This window comes from Mycteria americana, chromosome 7, assembly GCF_035582795.1.
Source record: "Mycteria americana isolate JAX WOST 10 ecotype Jacksonville Zoo and Gardens chromosome 7, USCA_MyAme_1.0, whole genome shotgun sequence".
Classification (NCBI taxonomy): Eukaryota; Metazoa; Chordata; class Aves; order Ciconiiformes; family Ciconiidae; genus Mycteria; species Mycteria americana.
In genome coordinates, this window is record NC_134371.1 from 60,616,739 (window position 1) to 60,629,137 (window position 12,399).

General features: G+C 42.7%; 1 protein-coding gene across 1 annotated transcript in view; it reads right to left on the reverse strand.

The window, feature by feature from the left end:
* Nucleotides 1-6,134: 6,134 nt before the first annotated feature.
* TRABD2B (TraB domain containing 2B) overlaps nucleotides 6,135-12,399 on the reverse strand; it is a 300,442-nt gene continuing 294,177 nt past the window's right edge. Inside the window, exon 7 of the mRNA XM_075508725.1 lies at nucleotides 6,135-11,322. Within this exon, the coding sequence (XP_075364840.1) occupies nucleotides 11,100-11,322 (223 nt within the window). The 3' untranslated portion in view covers nucleotides 6,135-11,099. The remainder of the gene's footprint in view (nucleotides 11,323-12,399) is intronic.

Sequence of the window (12,399 nt, forward strand, 5' to 3'; positions counted from 1 at the left end):
TCCTCTCCTTCTCCCCAAAGATCATTTCCATCTATCCAACTTTTTTCCCAGATACGGTATCATTTGCTTCTGTGACTAATCTCTGGGCAGGAGAGAAAAATTATTTTGAAAGTTCAAGAGAAACATAAGCCAGCACATTTATGAGTGTTTTTCTCCTCTTCCTGGCCTCTGAATGACTAGAATTTTATTATTCCTCTTGACCGCATGCTGAGATAGGTACTTTCCTTTCAAGCAGAGCCTGTTGCTGGCAGCATGCTACAGAGGCTCCAAACCTGGTATACACTTTTGTCTTCATGTCTGAGTCTTCCATTAACACCAATACTTTAGCCTTTTTTCCCCCCTCCCTTAGCATTAATGCTTTTGGGTAAAGATGGCCCAGGAAGGTCGAGGTTTCAAGGACAGTTAAGGTAAGTATTATGAAGAGAAACCAACCAGGTCTCAGAATTTTACTCTCTTCACAGGCATCATGATCTCACTTTGCATTTCTTTTTACAGGCCTGCTCAGCCACAGGGAAAGACCCAGGTGTTGGTGTGTCATCATTAAACCCGCAGCAATGGGGGACCAAGCCTGACCTCTAGCCCCAGGCTCTGCACAGAGAGATGTCTCCATCTGCCCTCCCCCATGGACTCAGTAGCAGCAGATCAGACTCAATGCACATTGCCACAAACAGGGTCAAGAAAAAATGTTTGGCTCTCCATGAACTGCTTGCCTTTCCCTTGGAGGAAAAGGCCGCAGCAGGATAGAGTCATTGTGTGGGTTGGATCCTGCCCTCAGGGCCACGCTTGGCCCATGCACAGCCAGAGAACACAACCAGCATTGTCCATCCTACAACCACACAACCACCACTGCTGTGTTTGCAGTGCACACATTATCTGAACTAATGCGTCTTCAAGAGGATCCTTCTGGTTGAGAGATGATATCACAGACTCCGTGTCCACTTTTGGTCTGGACCGTTGCTAAGAAAAAAACAATTCTTGGCAAATTCCTTGAAGTGCTTACTTCCTACAGTTTGGATGAAGACAGTTTGTTCAAGAACGATGGGTAGGTGTGAGTTTCTGTCTCTTCCCCTTTTGAGAGTTATTTTTGCCAGTGCAAAATAGAAGATAATAATGCTCCCATTAAAAATGAGGTGAATGCTCCAGCTAACTTGAGTGGGTGGAAAGGACTTCACACAGGATGAAGCTGGGGACAAACCTACCCCTGCCAAGACAAACAGCTGCAGAGATCTCTGGAAAGAAAAAGGGCCCTACTGCACTGCTGTTCAAATAATTCAGCCACACAGAGCTAGTTGGGGCTGTGTATCCATCGTGTTATAATTAAAACCAATGGCTTTCACATGAAGAAAGAAAAGGTGCATCGTAAGTCACGCAAGAGGACTGGAGAACTGATATCATTAGGACAACAAACTGATATTCCTTAGGACAATAAAGATACAGGGCCTGTGCAAATCAAAGCAGAAAGCTCCCACTTTCCTTCCTACATCTGTCTTTCATTTGCTTTGCCTCTATCTCTCTGTTGTTGATGTTTTCTCACATTATCTTGGTCCCTTTGTTCAAACTGCATTTCATTCCAAGAAGGCAGGGAGCTCCAGGTGTGAATGAGGGCTGCTAGCATGAACTCACTGTCACAGTTATTATTGTTATCATTCCTCTGAAAATCAGCCCGATGGAGGTTTGGCTCCATGTAATTTTTTCTGCCGTTTTAACCATATCCTTGTTAAATGTGAAAAATGGAATAAAGTGCAGTGCTTTGGATGATGGCTTGCACCCAAAGTGCAACCTGACCTAATGAAGTGCTGCCATGCTGTGGAGCAAGGTGTTTGAGCTGGCAGGATTGGGACCTGCTGCTCAAATGAATCCGGTGTTCAGGACTTAATGCAAAGCCCAGGACAGGCAGTGGAAGGCTTTTGGCTGGACATGGGCTCAAGCTCTCACCAAAGGTGCCACACATAGTGTGGTTTACCAGGTGCTAAACCTAGGGAGAGGGCAGAGTGGTTTGTTAGGTACAGGGGCTGTTAGGTACAGGTTAACTCAAAGATGTACCTGTTGGGATTTTGAGTCCTGACTCCTCTTTTTACATCTGCAAAAGTACGGTGGCAATGCCAGGACCCTGGCCTTGAGGTCTGTCCCATCATCCTGAAGTCCTGGCACTTGAACCTCACACAGTGGTGCTCTCAAGACATTCTTGTGCTGACACAAAGAGCATCCTTAGGTGCGTGAGATGGCATGGCCCAGTGTAGGTGTAGCTCATGTGGCTGCTGGGCTCCTTTGTATCCCAGTCTGCACATGTTTGCACTGCTGTTACTGTCTGCCCTTCCAAACCCAATACCTGAAACTCATTCACTGAATGTACAGGGAGATATTAAAAGGCTCTTCTTCATAGTGGGAGAAACAGTATGTTAAAAAACCTAATACAGAATTTGTAATGCTCAATAAAAAGTTTCAGTGTTTTATATTTTAAGACCCCAGTGAAATTAAGTAATCATATTCCCACCATCCCACTCTTTAGCAATCTAAACACATACTATTTTTTCCATTACTATTGTTTCCATTACTGGCAACAGACTTGTGGGCGTCTGGTTATTTGTCTTTGGACATCCTCTGCGATTTTTGGAGTTCCTCTGGCTCCACCTGTACATCCAACTGGGCCCTGAGCTTTTAATACATATCTCAGCGGTGCCCTCTGCTCCCTTTGAGCCCCTGGAGATGCTGTGGAGCTCCGTTGTGTGGCTGTGTTAGATGGACACATCTCTGGGATGAGTCTGGAGCTAGAGGCACAGACTGCCGCAACGTTAAGCTAAACTCCAGCTTTCCCCCAGCTTGGTACGACACGTTCAGTCCCTCCATAAAACAGGTGCAGTAGGAACAGCTCTGCCCTGATTCAGTGGTGGTGAAGTGCACAAGCAATGATGTGTTTTCCTTCAGATGGGCTGCCTCAAACACATTTGCCTGTAAGTCATACTGTAGCCTCATTTCTAAAACGATGATGGTTACGTGATTACAGCGTGCTGGAACTGCCCCTTGGCTAGCAATTTTTGAAACTGCTCGCATGGGGTTGGAGGTCTCAAATATAATAATTTCTAGGAGTTTCGTGAGAATAGGCAGCAGGCAATAGATAACAGGGAAGCTCTATTAGTACCTCTGCCCAGGGAGAGGCAGTAAGTTCAATCGTTAATAAATACTGGCAAATTTGCAGTGGGGTGAAGGGGAGAGACGTGCTACAAAACCCCAAAAGCCTTCATTAGGTTTGTTTCTCTTGTGCTTCTGTTTAAGCACAACATGCTTAAAAAAAAAAAAAAATTAAAAGATGAGACTTGCCAAAAGAGGAAGCCACACAGGCATTTTATGCTTGAGTTCTCTGCTAGAAAGTTACACCCTCCCCGCAAAAGGCAAAAGGTCTCCTGAGTATTTTTCTGCCATTTAAATGCTCATCAGGAAGAGGGGACCAACAACACTGTGCATTTTAATTTAAGCCCAAACTGGTTAGAATAAAAATAAATGAATGAATGAATAAATAAACAAACAAATACGGCAACAGACTGCAGCTGGGTACTTCTGCGCTGAGCTGCTCTGCAGAAGCCATCCATCCTTAGCCTGGACCAAAGACGGGTGCAGGACAGTGGTGCAAACCTCCACTCAGGGACATCTGCCTGGGGTCCACAGGCCCTTGGGGATCCCTGGCCTAATGCTACAGTTTGCAAGAGACTGAGAAAAGGTGTTATATACATTACAAGTACAGCCAGGGGTCTGCACTCTCAGTGCAATACTAGAAGGTCACAAGCTGAAACAATTGGAAACCACTGAGCAGACTGAAACATGGACAGCACGCAGAGACTTCATTTAGCTAAATAAGCCTTCCAACCTGCTCAGCACGGGGAGCACTTGTGGGTGGCACTCAGGTGCTTTGGGATCTGGAAAGCACTGATCCAAAGAGGAGATAGGCTGCTGGACGGCAACACAGATACTAAGCTATTCCACAAGAAACCCAATCTTCTGCCCTGAACTTTTCTCATCACAGCTTCCTCTCTTTCCGGTGCAAATCTATAAACAGGAAAATCTCAAGTTAGAGTAAAAAGCTGCAATTACACTCCAGGAGTACAGAGAGAGGTCAAGGGAAGGAGAAGCTTAAGCAAACGGCACCACTGAGCCAGGATCTGGCTCTGCTGGCTGGAGGTTTATATCGCGTTCAGATCCGTGGCTGAACAGGACCCTTAAGAGCAAAAGGACTTGGCAGACTGGGACTGGCCAGGGCCAGAGACAGCTGGCAATGCAAGGCTGGTCGGGGCAGGGAGCGTGGGGGTAGGGTTAAGACCATGGCTGGACCTCATGGACTCTCCAAACCAGCTGCGAGCCCAAAGATAGTGAGCATAAGCAGCTTTGACCGTCTGGTTGGTATTTCAACAGATGGGCTCTTTTTTAACTATGTTTTTAGAGAGGTTCCCCTCTACGTTGCAACAGCGGTTCCTTCCTGTGCCATGGTTAGCTCAGTTCAAAACAGCTCAAGTGTTTGTACCTCCCACTGCATTTCCTATGGTGGATATTTCTACAACAGCTTCACTGGTGGAGTCCTCTCAAAATAGTGTGTTAAAGAGCAAATGATTTTGCACATAATTAAGAAGCAAACAATGATGCTGCGATCAGCAAGAAGTCTGCAATGTCAGCTACAAGGCAGGATTTGGATGCAAGAAAGAAGAATGTGCCAAGAAAAATGAGTAAATCTCTGTGTCTCTGCATCTTGGTGCGGAGAGGTAGCTCCTGCTCCATCCCCAATGGAGACATAGTTCAGGGTTATTTTATTTGCCAGCAGCAACAACAGCGGTTCAAAAGACACCAACTGTTTGCACTGGAGAAAGCGCTTCCCGCTACTGCCAGGAGTGAACGCAGATGCTTCCTATGCGCTTTTCCACACACTCCAGCCAGTCTGAGCACAAGGGCTGGCTTCCCGGCTCTGCTGCCCCTTGCCCCGTGTGAGAGCTGACTTTGTGCTTCCCGGGGCAGGGCTTGAGGACTAGGAGCAGTGACAGTAACTAATGTCGCTGGTGCGGCTCCACGGCTTGCAATGTTGTTTTACAACCGTGAGTATCCAGGCAAATGGATTTAGTACTGAGGGAAGGGAGTTGTTAAAAGGAAAGAGCTCAGTTCTGCTTTCACTCAGGCTGACAAATGTCCACTGACTCTGCAGAAAACAACATCATCTTGCAGAGGCTGTCAGGGCGTTTTCCTTGCCTGCTCCTTGCTGCCCAGTAAGGGGAGGCGAAGCAGCTTGTGGCACAGCGTGGGCTACCGGTGTTAGGCTTTGCCAGGTCGGCAGCGTCACTGTCCTTAGCCCTGTGGAGCGCTTTCTGGCCGTCCATGCGCTTGTCCTGCTCCACCTCCCGGCTGTGCTCCCACGTGCCACTGTCTGGCCCAAAGGCTGCGGGATTCACCGTGCGCTGCCCGGGGCAGCGTGCAAATGTAAGCAGCAGATGTAAGAATGAAACACCCCAAACCTCTCCCTCAGTCTCATCCATCTACCAGAGCTTTCCCCCAGAACTGAGGTCAATGTCCTTTAAGATCCCTGCTCCTGCATTCCCCACCCTTCCACATCTCCAAAAAGGCCTTTGGTGGTGTGGGTTTTTTTTTTTTTTTTGTGCTTTCCCACTGAGCCTTTGAAATGGTAGAGGCAAGCTCAGCTCCCCGGTCTTGTATCTGCCATTTGGAGCCTTTCCCTCGCCCCAAACCCCACACGCCATGAGGTTAACCCTGTGGCTTCTCTCAAGTGACATGGATCAGAGGCTGAGGCTGCTCCAGCCTTGTTACACGCCAGGGCAGCAACTTCTCACCAATAAAAAGGTACAGGGAGAGATTCTCCGCATCTCCACAGGAACAGCCTTGACAAAACCACATCGTTTTATGAGGAACCTTCCCCAGAGTATGATTTCCTCCATCTCATGTTGGTCTTGGGCAACAGAGAAGCAGCATGCATAAGCTCTGCAAACTGAATGTTCCCTTTTTTCAGTAATTCCCTAGCTTTCAGTGCAAAGGAAAGAACCTAGACATACAAGATTCTTATGCTATGGATTTATAATAACATTTTATTAATATATTATGCTACAAAAATATTTTGACAAAATAATATTAGAAAGCATCTTTTTATTACACTCTTCAAAACAGTTCACAAAAGCAGGAGGCGGAACAGGAAAAAATATTTGAAATACATTTGAATTGAAAACTGACAAACATGCAATTTAAAATTCAGTGTGAGCATGACTCTGCAGGAAGGTTAATCATTCCTGTAGAAGAAAAGTATTGACTACTTATTGGAAAGACCTCTCTGCCTTTAGCTAGATTAAGGTGCCTCCTGAAAAGCTAGTCACAGGAAAGGTTGCATTTGGGTTGGGACAAAACACATGCACACAACATGCATACGTGCACACATACATGCACGCATATGCACTCACACACACACGTACACCCTATGGTCTCAAAATTAGGCAATTATCTTTCAGCTTCAGTTAAGCCGAAACAAGCTTAAATTGAAGCTGAACTCTAGCACACTCCATGGAACATTGATCACTTCAAAGATATGACAAGCCCATATGCTTTTTGGATATAATATAGAAATATGGTACTAAGCAAAGTTTGGAATGATAACATTTATGCTGAGATAATAACTTTGGCACTTTGGTTTCTCTAACATAAATATATGATGGGAAATTCCTCCCTAACAGTGGTATATGGTAATGATTGGGTCATATCATTTGACTAATCAATGCACTAAACATAGATTAAGTTCTTCCTCTTTCCTACTCTCTCCCTCTCCACAATTGTATATTGAAGAACTTAGATAAATATACAACTCTGTACCTTGGGTGTTCCTAAATTACAGTGGAGCTTGGAGGAATGGGAAGGGAAGTTCAACAAAGCAGATTTTGACACCTGTATAAAGCATAGTTCTCATAAATCATGTTCATCATTTATTGCCAGAAGAGCTATTGCATTATTCAACAGCCCGAGGGATTGCAGAGAAACTACATCAGTCATAAAATATAAAATACCTTCTGTCCCAGCTTACTAACTGGTTCTTCAAGTGGCAATGCATGTTAATATAGCATCCATAGTTAAACATAGGCAAGAAAAGTATTAAAACAATGAAAGAGTGGAAGTTGGATCTGTTGCTGGTGGTATGGGATATTTATTCCACCAGGGCAAGAGCTTGGCAGATAATTAGCATTCATTTATAACGTTACAGTTACATATAATGATGTGAATTGTATTGGCGTCAGTTGTAGCTGCGTTGAAAAGATGGATCTTGCGAACATTCAGCTTTGGACACGTTCAAAATCATGTCCTTGATTGCTAGACATTGTGTGACTCTCTTGATTGTGTTTCTCAGAGGTAACTAGTATCACCGGTGTTTGCTATTATATATAGTGGGCATGAATATCTTTGTTAAATCTCCTGCTCCTGGAATCTTGTGATTACAGAATCACAAGCTTTCCTTTGGAGAAATAAAATCTGAGGAATCTTGTGATTACGGAATCTGAGCTTTCCTTCAGAGAAAGAAAACAGTCGGTTCCTAGTTTTCCGAGAAACCCACGGAGAAAACTGAAGTCCCATGAAGCTGGTAGTCAGTGTTACTTCAAGAGCATGTATCAAATCTGATGCACACTTTTTAAACTCATGATCCATTGCAATGGATGTGCATAGAACTGTGCTAACCAGTATTAGTGTATTTTAATTAACACTGGGCTGCTGTAGCTGATTAATAAATAATCCGTTTTTATCAATCACAGTGAGGGTCTCATTTTCTAGTATTGCTATGCTTACATGCCACGGATTGAAAAAAGTTACCCTAAGCCATACCTTAGGGCAAGACAACAGAATAAAATAAGTGTTTGGTTAGAAAACTGTGCTGAAGCCATTCATGTGGGGTTCCTGAGTTAGGATCTATGGGAAGCTACTTAATCTTATATTTACTGTAAGTTGTGTCTTCTCCCCTAACCAGAGGAAGCTCAGATGACTGGGTGAGCTAGATGCTTTTAGGTGGCAGAAGTCAAGTGTGTTGGCCCCAAAGCCAGGAGACACCTTGCTGTGACACCTGCCCTGCAGCATGACACAGACGGGGCACCAGCGCAAGGGAAATCCGGGGAGCTCCAGTAACATTCATTCATTTCACAGGAATTACAGACAAAATGCCAGGCAAATATGTCAAAACATACTTTGATAGCCAAGCTATTTACATACTGTGATATTCAAACATACCGTGATATGTGAGCTAATGAATATTGAATATTACTGTCCATTGGAGGAGCGACTCAGAAAAAAACCTCATCGGTGACGAACAGAGTGACTATTCTGTGCGGTATAATGACAGCTGTGAGTGTGGAGATATCTGTGTGCTCCTAACATTCAAAAAAGCCCCAGAGGCTTATGGAGAAAGCCACAGGTTGGGAAACTGTAGAACTGTAATTTCTAGTCTTGGTCCTATTGGTGGTTTTCCTTACAGTCTTGGACAAGTTGTTCCTGTTTTCTGCTCTTTTCTCTCTCCCTTATCTTTATGTGGTCTTGTCTGTTTACACTGCAAGTTTTCCAACACCTGGAATTATTTCTGGGATGGTACCACAGAATCATTTCTGGATTCGATCAGATTACAACAAATAAAATTCAATGGGCTTTGGTTCATTGGCTGTTCACTTTTACTATGTGACTTATCATCACCCTTAAGATTTGCCTACCTTGTTTCCAGTTCCATTTTTGTAAATAAGACATTATAATTCAGTTCTGATCTCTGTCTTGAATACAGCAGGAGAACCAATCGTCTTTTTAAATGCATTAAGGTTGAATTGTTAAGCCATTATATTCAAATGAAGGCAATTCTAGGGTAATAACTCAAATAAAACCGAAATGAAAGTTCTCAAAATATGTTTCCAATATCCAGCCCCATGCAATAAATATTATGCAAGGTGAATGGCTTCTGTCCAAAACTAACATCTCTAATCTTCTGCTAGCCAAAATACACAATATAAAAGTATGCACAGGGAGTGCTTGAAGCTCACATTTGGGGCAAAACTCAATGTTTTCCATTCAGCCTTATCAACTGTCGTGCTTGAAAAAAATAGGGGTAGCTTATAGCACTGTCTGCTGTACCCACTTAAACTGACCACAAATCTACACAACCTTCTGTCAAAAACAGAGCAAAGGCTGGAGGTCATGGTGTGCAGTAAGTAAAAAAGAAGTTACCTGTATTCTCCCTGGCCTTTGCAAGGCAATGGGTTGGGATGCAGGATGGAAAAGCTCAGTACTTCATCACTGTTTCAAATAAAACTATGTGCCTTTTGTAGTCTAATTATTTCCTAACTTACTTTCCTGAATTAATTGGTACAATGACAAACAAACCATGAACCTTAAACCGTTTCTCACTGCAGAGACTTTAAGATTGCATGGAATCATCTCTCCAGTCCTGGAGACCATGCTGTAGGGCTGGTGGGAAAGCGACATGACTGTTTTCAGTCAGACTTTTATCAGTATTATTATTATAATCATCATCATTATCATCTGATATTTTTTTCAAGGTGAAAAGGCACTGCTTTTTCGTAAAGAAAAGTTTGCATTGTATTTTTCTGGGTTTTTTTGAGTCTTTTTTAACTAAGATGTTTTCATCGCATATTTTGGATTTTTGGTTTGTAGATGACAGAAATACAAACACTATTTCAAACAAAATTAATTTTCTGGTTGAAACTCTTGTATCCAAAGGGATTTTTCATCGTGTTTTGTTGGAGAAAAAAATGCAACGTGCGTTATTAAACATAATAGTTTTTAAGATGGACTGTTTTTTTTTCCCCATAGATGCTGTTCATCACATTCACAAAAAGTAGCTGCTTGGATAGGGAGTAAATTTTTCAGTGAGCGTAAGGTGTCATAACGTTTCCATCTAAGTCAACAGAAGTACCATAGTCTACAAATGGAGGAACGATCTGTACGTCTCCATGACACAGGGGTTAATTTGGTTCCTGTGGTATTGAACAGATTTTGGATAAGCATAATTCAGCATGGAGATACCAGCTCAAGCATCATAATAGCAAGATGAAGAGGAATTTGTAGAAGTTTTTTGCCCTCCAGGTTGTCCATCTGCATTAATACCACTGGTACAAAGAAGTTTTATAGATTAACAGGATACTACGTCTTTATACCCTATAGACAGACCAAGTTCTGTTCTCATTTACGCTGGGAAAGGTTGTAGGCTTGTGTTTATATAAGATGAGGGAGAGAAGAAAATAATTCCGGTGGGATTATTCCAGACTTTAAAAGCGATTTTTTTATTAAGAACAAGCTCTTAATTTGCGTTAGCTAATGAATTAATCCCAGGGCAAAGAGGGAAATTGGTAATTTCCAAAGAAGTTAAATAGTTTGGTTAAAGACAACAGGGGAACTTAGAGGGTTATCTTGACTAATGACTTACTAAGTCATATGAAAATAACTGGGGTTTTAGGTTGTAGCAGCTAACTTGAGTTAAGAATGCACCTATTTTTCTAATGGGCATAAGCCACAGAAAGCAGGATCTGCTTTATTCAGTGTAAGCTATGCTAATGAGATAAAAAAAGTAAAATAAAGAAGTTCAGCAGAAATGTACTTATTGAACAGTTGCTGTAAAAAGTAATGGTTAAAGAAACAAAGAAGCCATTAATCTGGTGTCAGTTCAGGCATTTGCAGAGTTGTCAGTTAGAAAACAAATATAGAAAATATTAATTTATCTGTTTCACCATCGCTACTGATTAATAGGGATGTTATTAACTATACAACAAGAAAAATAAGTTTACCAGTCGAATAAATACATTTTTTCTTTTTCTTTTTTTTCTTTATATGAACATGTATATTTTACAAAACCCCATAGCACTATGGGAAATAAAGATCCTTCTACAAAAAGAAGATGTAAGTCAGTGTTACAATAAAGCTTTAGAGTTTCAAAATGTATCTGGGCAAAGAGACAAAATCAGCTAGAAGGCACTACTGATTCACTGAGAAGGTCCAGCTTGTAACTGTTGCTGTCTTAACCTCCAATTCGTTCATAAATTATCTCTCTTCTCCGTTCCAAGGGATTGTATGTAATACTAATGTGGTCAGGAAGGCTGCAGTAGATTCAGGAGAAAAGAAGCTATGGCCACGCAGAGAGGAGAAGTTATTGATGGCCATAAAATGCTGGCTGAAGCTGAGCTTGTAGGCTGAGGCTGGGATGGGCGATCTGAACGTGGTCTCTGATCCAGCCGGTTTGAAATCCAAATGGGGGGTTTGACTGTGATGTAGCCATTGGTTATCCTGATATAGGAAGGCAACGTGGTGGTGCTAAAAGAAAACACAAGAGAAGGAAATTAAACAGGAGAACCCTTATCTCCACTCTGTGAGCTGCCTTTCTACGTGGCAGTAACAACGACGACAATCACAATTATTATTATCGTTTGCACTCATTAGACGTGCAGGGAGAGCCCCAGGGGCTGACAAGTGTGATGATCTGGAAAGAGCTCTGATTCGGGATGTCCCTCAGCTTCTGGCTCCTGGTAGAATATAGCCAAAGGAGGGATCACTCTTGATGTAGCTAACTTATTGCACTAATTTTTTTAAGCATCCATTACTGGCCGGCATCAGAGACTGTGATAGATGTATCTTTGTGCTGACCCAGGATGACCTCATTCTTATGTTCGTAGGCACCTTCTTGCCACCAAAGGTCTCAAAATTTGTCATGTCTCAGAGACATGTTTACTCACCATGGACTGGATACTATGTCCAGGAGGGGCCACAAAACACGTCCTTCCCCTTTTTCACAAGCCATAAATAATTTCTCAGGATCCCCTTACACAACTGATAACCTTGAGCACAGGAGACCAAGCAGCTTCCTTTCTTTCCCTGGCTTTAAGCCATTTTGGATCAAATCACAATGCCAAAACCAGACTCAGTGTGAAGTTTCCCTGTCTGTGTATTTGCCTGAATAGGGGTGTGATAGCTTATTGATTGTAGGTTGCGTTACTACTTTGATTTGGATTTGCAGGTTGGAATTCATCATGATTCCCATGACACTGAAGGTCAAAAAGGTTCACTTACAACTGATTTGGAAGTTTTAAGTTGTAATCTCCATTTCATAAAATGCTTCCATTGCATCCATTACTGGATGATCCGTAATCCACCCGTTGTCACAGAGCAGCACAACCGAGCGTGCAGGCTGTGCAAGGTGGATTCTGGACTTAAAAACCAGGCATTCTGCTGTGGAGCAAGGATAAAAAAGACAAGTTCCCCTGAAAACAAGATGTGACACTAATACCTGCAGATTCACTGTGTTACTTTCTAAATCTTCCATAAAGGGGATTTGGAGGCACTGAAAATGACTGTCAAATACTTTTTTTATGGAGTAAGAAGCTATGCAGTCGT